The sequence below is a fragment of the Aulonocara stuartgranti genome (genome assembly GCF_965226115.1).
Source record: "Aulonocara stuartgranti genome assembly, chromosome: 13".
In the NCBI taxonomy this organism is placed as follows: domain Eukaryota; kingdom Metazoa; phylum Chordata; class Actinopteri; order Cichliformes; family Cichlidae; genus Aulonocara; species Aulonocara stuartgranti.
In genome coordinates this window covers 21,145,669-21,160,076 of record NC_138949.1, presented here as the reverse complement: position 1 = coordinate 21,160,076, position 14,408 = coordinate 21,145,669, and the positions used below count along the sequence as shown (strand labels likewise).

At 41.6% G+C, this 14,408-nt stretch overlaps 1 protein-coding gene across 1 annotated transcript in view; it reads left to right on the top strand.

Annotated features, from left to right (window-relative positions):
• Positions 1–11,958, top strand: part of LOC309720347 (E3 ubiquitin-protein ligase NEURL1-like) — a 36,015-nt gene extending 24,057 nt beyond the window's left edge. Inside the window, exons 4-6 of the mRNA XM_082557187.1 lie at positions 1,473–2,192; positions 7,863–8,042; positions 8,648–11,958. Of these exons, the coding sequence (XP_082413313.1) occupies positions 1,473–2,192; positions 7,863–8,042; positions 8,648–8,892 (1,145 nt within the window). The 3' untranslated portion in view covers positions 8,893–11,958. The remainder of the gene's footprint in view (positions 1–1,472; positions 2,193–7,862; positions 8,043–8,647) is intronic.
• The last annotated feature ends 2,450 nt before the right edge of the window (positions 11,959–14,408 follow it).

Sequence of the window (14,408 nt, the reverse complement as noted above, 5' to 3'; positions counted from 1 at the left end):
TGCAGAAGCAGAGTGTGAAATATTAAATACACCCCGTGATTCAGTAGCTTGTACAACTTTTAGCAGTAACAGCTTAAAGTAATTGTTTTCTGAATGACCTTATTAGTCTCTCACATCATTGCGGAGAAATTTTGGCCCGGTCTTCTTTACGTTGCTTCAGTTCATTGAGGTTTGCAGGTATTTGTTTTATGCGCAGTTCTCTTAAGGTCCACCTACAGTTTCATTCTGGTTGAATTCAAGACTTTGACTGGGAAATCGCTTTTCTTTTTCAACCATTCTGTTGCAGATTTGCTGCTGTCCTTGAGATCATTGTTCTGTTGCATGGCCTAATTTGACAAGCTTTAGCTGTTGGACAGGTCATGAACTTCAACATGTAACTTGCTAACTAAGGCCTTTAGGGTCTAAGACGTAGCTTTTAGGTTTGTTGCACTGTACAATCTGACCTTTAGCAGAATTAGCTGGGATGTCCTAGAACGATTGATGGGTAGCAGTAATTGACTTTCTAAGATAAGTTTTCATCCTTGGCATTGTGTTAACATATACCTGAATATACTAGAGCAGCCAACTGCTAAATCTTCTGCTTTTATAGAGGTGCTCACACTTGCTGATGATCAGTTAATCAAGTGCATTTAATGAGCAGCACCTGGCTCCTACTTACCCTCCTAATTCCTACTTGAAGCAGTGAAAATGTCCGTAGTTTTTCACACGCTGTGTCTGCATGTTGGCTCAGTGTCTGTTGAATAAGTAATGGCACAAATCTCATGTCATGTGGTTCAGCAGAGGTTGCATTTACTTAATTTTAAGACGTGCGAGAGACCAGTGTATTTTCATCATGTTGTGATACATAAAACCTCAAAACTGAAAGAGGGTGTACTTTCTTTTTACCATGACTGTAAGAAACAAGCAAAAGAAACCACAGGACCCTGAGCTAGAGACAGCGAGACAGGGCCTCAAACACAGGACCTCTTTTTCCTTCAGTGTTACATAAAGCTGTTATGTCCTACTGTGATGGAGCCACTGGGCCTGCAGCTATAGCTTTCCCCCACTTAAAGTGCTGATATGTTTCGGGAACATATAAACATTGAAAAATTTTGTTCATACTTTTGAAGCCTTAGTGCAGAGAGAGCTTTAGAATGAATATGTTATAAAACAGAGAAGCCGGAAGCCACCATTTGTTTAGAGTGGCAGGTGTGATGAATAAACAGTGTATAGACTGAGGATATAAAACAAAATAGTGTTATACAAGGAAATATGCAGATTACTAAGTGGCTACATTAATTTCATTTAGTCCTCCTGACTCTGTTTTCTACTTGCAAAGACTGTAAATTGATTCATTTTTTGCAGCTGTAAAGCCAGAGTGCTAATAAAAATGTGCTCTGTAAAAAAAAAAACAAAAAAAACCCACCACAAACAAGTGATTACATAATATCGCTGTGTGTGTGTGTGTTCTTTTTTTCTTCTTTTTTCCACAGACAGCGAGATGGTCCCACTGGATTGCCTGCGTCCTCGTTCTCTCGCTTCCGCCCACCAGACCGCCATTCAGCGAAGCAGTGGTGACCCTCGCCTCTCCGTCAGCCTGTGTGACCTGAGCCTGCAGCAGCAAGAGATGCATCTGGAGGAAGATGATGAGGATGAGGAGCAGCTACATCCCCTGAGCAGCTCCTCCTCCTGCCATGTGCCCCAAAACTCACAGAACTCACAGCAGTGCTCGCTTCTGCCCAGCCATTTGGACAATGATCTGCACTTTCACTCTGTGCACGGCATCCACGTAACCGTGCTGGATAAGCACACGGTGGCTCAGCTGGATCACCGCGGTGATGAAAGGACATTGGTGTTCACCAGCCGACCAATGCGCTGCTCAGAGACTGTATTTGTGAAGGTGAAAGCAGGTGTCTCGCGGCCCGGGTCGCTTTCTTATGGCGTGACATCCTGTGACCCTGCCACCCTGAGGCCCATTGATCTGCCGTCTAACCCAGAGTCCCTGGTTGACCGCAAGGAATTCTGGGCTGTGCGTCGCGTAGCGATGCCACTCCACAGCGGCGATATCTTGGGCTTTGTGGTGAACGCAGAGGGGGAGGTTATGATGAGCCATAATGGCGTCAGTGCAGGGATGCAGCTGTGCGTCGATAACTCCAGGCCTCTCTGGATGTTCTTCGGTCTGCACGGCACCATCACACAACTCAGGATTTTAGGTAGATTCAGTTGATCTTTTCATGTTTTTATCTTTTCAGTGTGTGTGTGTGTGTGTGTGTGTGTGTGTGTGTGATACCTAAAAATCTATTTTTATGTTCTTAAATCAAATTTGGATTAGAACAAATTCAGGAAAAACCTAAGCTATCACAAGAATGGACTCCATCACTGTTATTGCTCCCTCAGAAAACACTAAGATTTTTTTTACCTAAGAGCTGCTTGCATTGAAGCCATGTTTAACTGTCGAGCCACAGCCCTTTTAGAAAATGAGTTTTTGGTAATTAGATTTCAGTCTTTTATTAGATTTCAGTTTTTCAAGATTTTTGTTCCTTTTTCCTCCTTCTGAATAATTAAATCTTCGTTCAAGGAAATCAGTTGTGCTCACAGATCTTTGCAGGGTGTCAGTTGTAACTTTCCGTTCTTAACTGAGTGCGTGATCGTGGAATGACCTTTGGAAGCTGAATTCCCACTCAGTCAAGTCATGAAATAGTTTCTCCCTCCTCTGTTGTCTGGGGCTGCTCTCTGCCTTTTTATCAACTCATATATCGCTTTTGGAATTTACATCCAACCCCCACGATTTGCCCGTGAATGTTAACTTTGTACCGTCGGATGAACAGAATTCATATCAGCTGGGTTTGATTCCAGCAGATTTCACACAGTGGTAACGTGACGTTACCTCAAGGTACTCTGAACTAAAAGTGTGGGTGTGCGTACACAGTTCAGGACTCAGAATGAAAAAAAGTAGGAACAGATAATTGCGCTCTCCAAAATAATTTCTTGGTTGGAAATGAAATGATATGGGTTATATGTAAATGCTGTAGTGATTATGACTGAGTAAAAACAGATTTCTTTTCAGGGAGCTTTGAGGAAATTGATTTGCCTTCAGGCTCTGTCCAAGAGCTACAGATCACTTGATTGTTCAACTCTTCAGAACATGTAATCAGTCTACTCTGTACATATTTGAATCTCTTTGGGAGAGTTTCAAAACAGGGTTTACTGTAGGTGGAAAATTGAAGGCCCTCGTGTCAGTAAAAGGTTATTTTTCTAGGTCATTTGACATTCAGCATCTGCCCTCACGAGGTTAAGATTGAAATATTTATTTTGATTTCCTCAGTGGTAAGTCTCCTGCACTTTAAGGATTTTTATAAGCTGGAGCTTGGACATAGTTTATTTGCCTGTATTGGTAAAATATCACAGCAGGCAGGAATCATGAGTGAGTGCTTGTGATCTGTTTATCTTCATCGCAGATTAAGTCTTGATAGAGAACAGTTTTCTTACAGCTCAGAATTACACGATAGACATCTTTTCATAGAAAATCTAACATTTGAGATGAAAAAGAGGGTCAAAATACTCTGGTTGGTTAGTTTTTTTTTTCTATAATAATTCATCTGTGGATTCTCTGCTCTCTCTCCTTTCATGTAGTCAGTCAGACCAGGAACTGAAGAGGTTATTTCTGTCTTGCGTGGGCTCCCAGCAGTCAGCATTATGTATCAGGAGGGTGCCTGTGATCGCTCCTCATGATGCCCTCCATATGCATTATTAAAATGTAATTGCATGGAGAATTGCAATGCTGGGTTTTCCACCCACAGCCAGTTCCTGTCACACTGGTCCTCGAGTCATCTCTGTACTTCCTCTTTTCCTTCTGCCTTTTTCTTCCTCTTTCTCCCTCCCATCCTGATTCTTTGGGGGTATGAGCATTCTTCGAGTCATTACCCACTCCAGCTGTGGGGAGTGCATTTGTGACGACTCTGCTCACCCACTCGCAGCATCCCGCACGCCATGAGTTGCCATGGAAACATCTAGCCAGTGAGGCAAGTGACAGTTTGTCGTGGCTGGGTGTTGTCAAGCCCGTGAAGCGGAACAGATGGGAGACTGTTGCTCTCACGTGGTCATTTTGTCCATGTTATCTCAGAAACAGTGATTTGATCTTTTCATGGGTCGGTCTAAGGGTCTACTCGTGTAATTACATGCTAATTTCAGTTGTAAATGTGATTAATACATATATGAGCTGTAATTTATTAATATTTTCAAGAAAGATTCGGCAGAGAATTATCACCTAACTCTGACCACAGAGCTTCCAGCTTCTTTCAGTTCATTTTTGTGGTTGTGCTCCCCACAGCAAGTAACCTCTTCTTAAATTAGGGTTTAAATGAACCATTTGTTATAAAGTTGTGATCTATAGTAATAGCATTAGTATTAAAAAATGTATTTTTTAATACTAATGCTACTTATTTTTTAGCACTCTGTTTTAGATGGCAGTTACTCAGAATTAGCTGCTGAACTGGCATCTTTTAAAATTTGTGCCTTACATATTTATGTTAATTTTGATCAATCACAATATCAAAAAATGTAGTTGATGCAAGAAAACTCTGCAGGTATTCTTGCAGACAGCTCCAAAATCCTTCACCAGTAGGACAGGACAGCTTGTATCATGCCACTTGGTGTTGCTTGTGGAGCTTAATGCGTTGGCTATGAATAGACTGTACAGTCACCGGCCACTTTGTTAAGTACACCTGTTCAGCTGCTTGTGTATCAGCCAATCGCACATCAGCAACCAAACACATTCAGACATATAGACATGGTCGAGATAACCTGCTGAAATTCAAACTGAGCGTCAGAATTGAGAGAAAAGGTGATTTAAGTGACTTAATGTTATATAGATGTTTGCCCCAGATGGACTCTAGTGTTCACAAAAAAACTGTCCAGTCAGGAGCACTGTCTCTGGGCAAAACACACCAGAAGTTCACCAACACATTAACTCAGAGCTGCCACATAAGCGCTTAATGGAGTGCCGTTTAAATGCTACTGTATGCATACATCCTCTCACTTTAAAATGTATAACTTTATGAATAAATAAACAGATGACTCTGAGAAGAGTGTGTCTCAGCAAAGTGCTGCGATCATCAGTCCCAGCGCTGACCTTAAATGCAAGTAAATTAGGGAACGTTTAAGCACGCATAACCAGAAGCAGTGTGTTCATGCAGGCTTTGCTCCATCTACTGATTTTTTTTCTTCTTTCTTTCACACAAACACACTGGTGGTTGCATGATTAAAAAGCTACTATGACTTGTTTACATAAGCTGAAACTGAACTGCAAGCGGTTCAAGTGGTCCAAGGAAAAGGCATCAGAGTTCAGTGCAGCAAATCGGGTCACGTAGCTACAGTTATGCAACAAACTGTATACATTTTACAAACCCTATTAACGTGTTCTTGGTTAGAAAAAAAAATCTCACAAAACACAGAGAAGCTAACGTGATAGAACAGCTGCAGAAGTGAGAGAAACCAAAGCAAGTGAAGGACTGCATTGAGACACGCTTAAAGGAAGCAAACGGTTCATCAGTGTTATGATGGAGAAGTAGATGCAAGTGCATTATTCATATAATCCTGTAGATACATGTTGCTATTAGCTGTTTACTGCTAGTTCGTCACTTCTGCAGCTGTTGCTTCACGTTATTGTCGCCCCAAAAGAATTCCTATTTTGTTTTGTGAGTTATGTTCCACTTCTATTGTTTTGGGGGGGGGTTGTGTGTGCTTTTGCAGCATTTTTCTATTTGCTGTCAAAACAGAATATCAAAATCTAGCAATCTTTCAGATGGCCAGCAGAAGGTCGCTTCTTTGGTTCCCAAATGAAATCTGATAGTACGAGAAAATGACCCTACTACTAATTTCATGATCTCATCAAATACTTTTCCAGTGAGTCTGTGGTCTCAATCACTAGATTCAGGTCTTCTTTAATACTACATGATGTTCATTTTCTAAATTATGGTCCCATTTAGAGTAAAATAGAAGACAAAGCAGGGTATGTTTTATGATTTGGCTGCCTTTCCTCCTCCACCTCCTTATGTCTTGCTTGTTTGTTTTCTTTTAAATGCTGGTATGACATCCATCGTTAATATAAAACCCATGGCTGCATTGCAGTAACTAGAGCTGACTCATAATTGATTGGATTTTGGGGTATGGTGGTAAAAAAGAATAATATTTAGTCAACCTTTAGCAAAATTTATGGGGACAAAAACACAGTTAAAAAATGAGTTTCCCTCACACCTGACACCAGGAAAACACGTTTAGCATGGCAGTGAGTTCACTGTACTAGCACATAAGCTAGTTGCTAAAAGAAAATATGCAGTACTGGATGAATGGAGGAGTTAAGTGGGGGGTAAAACAGGGCTAAAAGGAGAGCGAATATCAAACTTGGGTTTGGTGGAGGAATGCTAATGTTCATCCATAATTGCTTGATGTGTAAATAAACAAGTGTTGAAAGCCACTATACACATGCTCAACCACAAATAAGTCTCCTGCACTGCCAGCACAACCAAAGACACACATACTCACGATCTCACAGCCAGCCATGAATGCATAATACAAGAGAAGACAGAAGGGTACATGAATAGACAAGAAGGTTATCCATTTGGCCTTATTGGAGTTCACCAACACATTAACTCAGAGCTGCCACATAAGCGCTTAATGGAGTACCGTTTAAATGCTACTGTATGCATATGTCCTCTCACTTTAAAATATATAATAACTTTAGGAATAAATAAACAGATGACTCTGAGAAGAGTGTGTCTCAGCAAAGTGCTGCGATCATCAGTCCCAGCGCTGACCTTAAATGCAAGCAAATTAGGGAACGTTTAAGCACGCATAACCAGAAGCAGTGTGTTCATGCAGACTTTGCTCCATCTACTGATTTTTTTTTTCTTCTTTCTTTCACACAAACACACTGGTGGTTGCATGATTAAAAAGCTACTATGACTTGTTTACATAAGCTGAAACTGAACTGCAAGCGGTTCAAGTGGTCCAAGGAAAAGGCATCAGAGTTCAGGGCAGCGAATAGGGGCACGTAGCTACAGTTACGCAACAAACTGTATACATTTTACAAACCCTATTAACGTTTTCCCTTCCTTTTTTTGTGAATTTACAGCGTTTTGCTTTTTTCCTGCATTTTCCCACCATCTGTGGTTCTTCGTTTTTTTTCTTGTTCTCCACTCCACATTGTATTGTAAGAAAATTTGGATAAGCAAATAGTGGAATTGAATGAAAACCACTGACATTAGATAATTTGACACATGGAAGCATGGTGGCGCCAAGTAAGTGACCAAACCAACTGTGTAGCAGTATTTCAATGTAAAACAACAATGCTACATCACTGCCAGGCAGACTTGATCAGATTTTGTTTTTCTATGAAATCGGGGTTGGTACGCTCTTCTGTGAGGAGAGATGAAGTGCCAGTATGACGCTAGAGCCTGTAGTTATCGGTTGCGGATGGGGACACATCACATGGGACGCACAAGAGAGCGTCTGTAGAGAGGGGTTTTTTTTGTACCCTACCCGGAGGTATTGTGGGCTCGTGAAGGAAGAAGGAAAAGTAGGGTGAGGGGAGATTACATCAATTCATAGGCTCCTGACTCACTCACACGCCTACACACACACTGTAGACTCATAAGTCATCTGCTTGGTGATAGAGAATATTTGACGTACGTGTAAGGGAGAGAATGACAGGCTGAGATAGCGACAGAGATGTAACAAGACATCAAACCTCCTACATTAGCTAATTATCAGCCCTGACTCTCAAAGATGCGGACGATTGAAAAGTGAAATGTTTAATCTTTGCATGTGAAACTTTGGCACTTTTGAATACTTCTATAAAGGTATCGTTTCCTCTCTATCCCCAGGCTCATCTCAGCACCCAGACCTGCGAGGCCCATCGGTGCCCAGCTCTCCATCATTTACACCAAACACACCCACAATGCTTTGCAGTGGCAACTCTGAGTCCAACCTCAACACTCCTTTGAATATCAACCTCAATTCAAGTCTCAACTCCAACTACCACACGCTTTTTTCCTCCTCAACAGGTTTGTCCGAGCGTTTTGGGTTTTTTTCTTTCCTTTCTTTGCGTATCTTTTCGGAGAAGTTTCGTGACATCTTTACAAGCCATGTCATGGTCTCCGATTCAAGTATTTCCACATGCCTTGTTTTTTCCAGATTTTCCATTGTGTTTATAAAAAGAAAATGTTTATGAAATTTACATTTATTAAAATGCAGAGGTGCAACAGAGCAGTGAAACAGCCAGCAGCACGCAAACGCTGACTGAACAGCACCAAGACGTCAAGTCGCGATGAGCACGTCAGTGCATGAAGCAAATATTTACCTTGGTGATGTGAAGCAGCGATCTTTGACATCACTACCGTCCCAAGCTGCCGGCAGTATGACAGCAAAACAGGAGTGATGATTGGAGTGCGCACTCAGTTATTCTTGCACAAAGTTGTCCTGAAGCTTCATTAGCAGGAAAAATAGGGGAATAGTGCTGACAGGTAAAATAAAAGATGCGTTGGATGTAGGGTACGTCGGATTGAGCAGAGCTGAATCTGTCTGGGTGAACTACCTGGAAGGTTTCTTCCGTTTTTCTGCCTCACCTTCAGACTCTCATATCTCTAATGGCTTTCTTTTGTCACCCCAGGTACAACCCCAAGCTCTCCATTCTCTAACCATCCAGAGTCCCCCACCTTCCCATCCTGTTCCAGCTCATGGAGTGATGAATGCACCATCTGCTATGAGAATGCAGTGGACACGGTCCTCTACGCCTGTGGGCACATGTGTCTCTGCTACGCCTGCGGTCTCAAACTCAAGAAGATGGCGAACGCGTGCTGCCCCATTTGCAGGAGGACAATCAAAGATATCATCAAGACCTACCGGAGCACGTAGGCTCGATAGGCGATGTCAGGTTCAGCTCGGCACATTGTCAAAGCCATGTGAGACTTTGTAAAGACACGGCACAAGCCTTGATCGTTTGCGTGTGCAGTCTGGCTCAGGTACTTTAAACTCCACCATTAAAGCGTTTTAATTATATCATGTCTAATGCACATCCTTAGCAAGCTAACAGTTGGTCCACTGAGATTCATCAGAGATCAATCCAAACGTACAGTGTGATCAACGGAGACACATTTTTGTGTAGTAACAGCACAACAACAACACACCTTGACCTACTTCCACTGAAGAGAAGAAGTAATCTGAAGAGGCATCTGTCCTACTTTGCCACAGTAGCTCATCAGTCTGCTGGTGATAGCATCACTGCTGGCTAGTTTTATGAGAATTAAAATTGTCCAGAGGAGTGGAGAAATAAATCGGTGGTTTCACCAGCTGCTCCGTTGCAGTTTTTCAGGCCGCCTTGGTTAAAGTGTTTTTTGGGGTTTTTTTTTAAGTAGAAGCTCATGGCAAGATCAGATCGCGGTGAGGAATGAGTAGAAAGACAGAGAAAGAATGTGGCGAGTGTGGTGTGTTTGTGGTGAAAGTGCTTCTCTAGCAATAAAACACAAAGAAATGTCTGACCCTACAGGGTGAAGAAAAGCCGGAAAGGGAGCTCTGTTGGGTTATAAATGAAGTGTTCTGCTGAATATCTCAGCACCTGCTGTGCTTCTGTGAATGTCAGCCAAAGCAAGATTGCGCAAAGGGTAAAAAAGTGTGAATGTTGTCACCGCAGAAGGTCACGCTGGCGGTGAATGAGCATGTAAATCAGTGAGGAGGAGGAGGAAGGAGGCGAGAGGATGTTGTACGTTTGGGATGGAGACAGGGAAGAAAGAAGCGTCTTTGCTGCATGTCAGGGTAAAGAAAATGTTCACGCAGACGTACCAGATACAACTTTAGAAAGCCTGTAAAATGAGGGACTTGCGTGGATTGCATGTCCTGCTTCTTGGCAGCCGTTCACACCATCTCTGGCTGGTTGCTAAAGCCTGCTGGATGCTATAATTGCACAAACGTCATCCAAATAAACAGTGGTGGGCAGGGAAGCATTTTAAAATGCTGAAAGAGCACATGAAGATGATGAATCAACCTCTTCATCCCTGAAAGAATCAGGGAATACGAAATCCCACATAAGTTACAGATGGCTCCTCTTACTTCAGGTTACGCCCCTCTCTTTCATGCATCGAATCTCAACGTGAATAATTGCTTTCAGTTATGACATATTTATGTGTCCTTGAGCGGCTTGGAAATTTAAAACAAATCGCAAGTTTGTCATCAGCGGCAAGGATGTAGCTTGTTATTGTGGGACATTTGTGTAAAAAATGTCATTTGCATATCAGTTTCTGAGTGCTGCTCTCCATCGATAAAAGCAAACTCCAAGGACACTTTCACTTGACTAATCTCTTGCATTATGTACTGCTTTGAAATGTTAAGAAACACAAGATATGTTCAGGTGTTACTCTGGCCTCGCTGAAACATTGCTCATCTTTAAAGTAGTAAGTGCTGATTTCTTTTCGAGCTTGTCGTCTTGTGGGGGAAAATTGGCAGTTACTGTGTGGATCATTTGAAGGACAGCTAAGTTTTCTAGTGTGCCTTTTAATAAAGAGAAGCTTGGACAAAGTTAGGCTCCTCACTGTGAAAACCTAGAGGGATGCCAAGGTCCTTTTTTATCTTTGAGCCACAGGTGGAAGCACAAAAAGATTGGAAGCAAACGCATCAATGTGCTTAATATCAGCGTGTGCTTTTTATTCACTGCTACTAATGAAATGTTTGTGTCACTACAGTGTACAATACTGGAAATTAGTTGTGAGCGTTGAGAGATGCTCACAGTGTACATTTCTACCTGGGTTCGTTTTCCTTCCTGACCAAATATTACCTAGCAGAAATCCAGCATTGCTGAACATTTGAAATGGATGAAACGGTATTGATGAGTGTAATATTAACTGTACATTGAGGTTTATTTATTTTTCAGTGCTACAATAAGAAATTATCACTGTTTCTTTCGTATGTGTGGGTGTAGTGTCCAAAAAGTAAGAACATTGTTTATTTTATGGTTAGCAGACAAAGACAAAAGGAAACTTTTATTTCCCTGAAAGGCCCCTGCGGATGTGTCAGCTGATTTTCACTGAAAGAAATAGTTTGACATTTTGGGAAATGCTTATACATTTTGCGGTGAAGATTCAGATGAGATGATCCGTTACGCTCTCCAGTGGTTGCATGGTACGTACATTAAGTCAAGCACTCTATTTAACTACATTTTTGTATTTCGCTTGAGCATTTCCAGGATTTCAGAGAGAAACATTCGACTTTTGGGAATGTCATCTCAGTCTGTTGCTCTTCATGGAGCTAGAAAATCAAATATTACTTTCTCTAAAAGTTAGAGAAACTGAGAACCAGATGATAATGCTACTTCACGACTGATGGATATTTAAAAAAGCAACTGTTTGCTTACAAGTTTGCCACACCACGTCAAACCGTGGCCTACCTGAACAAACACCCCGAAGGCTTCGCTGTTTGCCTGCCAACTCGTCCCTGCCAAATAATAGTGCAGCCAAATCTGTCACACATCCTCTGGAAAAGTGGTGAATGGTGTAATTTGTACACTTTGATTGCAGCCGTGTGATATTTTTGGAGGTACTTGTTGCAGCTCACCCGACTCTGTAGAAAGGCATCTCCAGACAGATAAGAGAGTGGTATCACTCTATTCATCAGTTTCCCAAAAGGCCAAATAAGAGAAAATCAAATGTAAAGTTGGAATTGTTTAGCTTTACCTTTTGGTAATTTATATTTCTCCTAATTGAGCGTATTTAAACCGTGTTGTGGCCTGTGAGTAGTTCTGTTGATTCCGAGAGCTTCTTTTTTTCCCCCCAAACGTGACCAAACTAATCCGAATGAGGCAGTACGTGAAGATGGGCATTGTGTATTTTTGGACAAGAAAATTGTCTCTTTATTTTGGTTTTCTGGGCTACTTTGTGGTTTCTGAATTCGCTAATTATGTTCTGTTTGTTAAATAAAATTTAAATCACTGGCTTTCCTCTTTGTCTGTTATTTCCGATGATTGTATAACATGACCAAAAAAAAGAAAAGAAAAGAGCACACAGAGCAATTCTTTCGATACAATAAAGAGTGAAAACTGACCATTTCCATTTAACTGCCGGGGTGCTTTCTCTGTTTTATGCACAGCAGGAAAAAAGAAGTCAATCTTGCACAGATGGGGAATGAAAGTGCATTAGCGCCATTACCTTTTCCCAAAATATACATTATACAAATGTTTCATTTGTGGGAGATTTACCTCTTGTACATGAAAATTCAAATTAGGCAATAGCTTGAGAACTAAAAAGGCGCCCAACACAAACATTCTCTGCAGTAGTATACTTGACTAACATCCCACCATATACTATATGAATAACAAAGGCAATGGCTTTTAGTAAACGGCTATAACTCACAGGGAAACTGTTTAGAGTTGTGGTATGTAGACCTGGACAGAGTGAACATCATCTGTTATTTACTACCCTGCAGGCCTGGCTCTAATGCAGCAAGGTTTTAAGCTGCACTCCAATAGGCACAAATACAGCCTGCGACGTTCGGACATGAAACAGGCAGCAGTGTGTTCAGAGGTGAGAGGGAAATACACAACCAGGGACTGTGAAAGTGACATGAATACAGTACATCTCGCTGGTGTCTGTGTACACACAGACTTTCCACTCAGACCTCTCAGTGAACCTGGCTGTGGGCCTTGTGAAGGCTTAAGGGCTTGCCAGACGTGTTTGAGCTGTGTTATGGTATCTCTTCTAGACAGCTGTTTGGTCAAACGCGCAAACTATCAACTTGTATTAATGTATTAAATTTGTATTCCAAGAAGGCAAGGCACTATCGATTTTGAATTTTAACTACACATCAGACAGTCTGAGTTTGTGTTTGTTCCTCTGCTGTAGCCGAGGCACTAAGCAGCTTTTGGTATTCAGTGTGATGTAAAAGTCTTTTCCTCAGTCAGATTGGTGGCATCGAGGGACAGACTCTAAAAAGTGTTATTTAAAAACTGCAATTTTTTTGTTTTAAAGTCCCTGATATCAAATGAGTCCTTTCAGCCTTACAGTAATTATTGAGCTGATGAAGGCACAGGTGAAGGTCACAGTGATGCAGTGCTTTGTCTGCACCAAGATGCTGAGTACTGCTGCCATCCAGTGGCCAGAAACATGTCCAGCATCTTATGCACCAGGCAGAAAACACAGACAGTATGATTTAAAAAGCTTTCAGTGCATTTTGAAAAAAACAAATATTTCATTCAAAAACTCAGTCAATACATGGCAAGTCCATTTTTTATAAATAGTAATGGCAGTAGGTTGACAAGAATCTCATTTTATAGAATCAATTTTGACCATTGGCCATAAATATAGATTCTAGTACCATTCTTTAATCATTACATATATATAGTTAATCAAATATTTTCTTTCCAGGTGCTATAAATCACATTTTCCATATTTCATCATTATAAACTATCAGCTAGTTTTCAGATACTTGTGGTGACACAATGAGGGACACATCGCTTTTAAATTTGAAGTCCCCGATGGTGTAATGCATTCCCTTCTTCTCCCTGTCTTACCCATGTGATTCATCATTTGCATTCACAAGTAAATGGCCTGTGTTTGTATATTTACTAGTCCCTAAGGACCCCAAAGCGCTTTACACATCCAGTCATCCACCCACACATTCACACACTGGTGATGGCAAGCTACAGTGTAGCCACAGACACCCTGGGGCGCACTGACAGAGGCGAGGTTGCCGGACACTGGCGCCACCGGGCCCTCTGACCACCACCAGTAGGCAACAGTGAAGTGTCTTGCCCAAGGACACAACGATCGAGACTGTCCAAGCCGGGGCTCGAACCGGCAACCTTCCGATTACAAGGCGACCTCCCAACTCTTGAGCCACGATTGCATGCATGTAAATAAACATGCATGCAATTGTGCACATTTAACTTGTTATAAAGATGATGAATGGACATCCACAATTAGTTCCAAGCCAATGACTGCACGAGTCTCAACAGTGGGATGGACATATGATTTGGTGTTTCTCTGATTGCAGCTGAAGGCGATCATATTATACGTCTCCAGACTGGTAACTTTAACGTTTGCTTTGCGAGTTGATGCTAAATTAAGTCGCTCAGCAACCGCAGAATGAAAGCCAATGTCAAACGTGCAGGTTCTCCTAAAGCAGTGCTGCTGTCAATTAGAAATGAATGGAATCCTAAGCAGCCCAGGATGATCTAATTTATTTGAATGAAATCATCTGGCTGGTAAAACACTTGAGCTGTATTAGAGCTATAGATATATGCAGATGTGGAATGAAACTAGATATAAACACATCCAATACTGAGATCTTTTACAAAGTTAAAGGTGGAAAGAGAACTGAGGGGTATCCTATTGCCAGTGATTATGGCTGGTAATGAATTTCATCATACTTTCTGTCAACTGTTAACA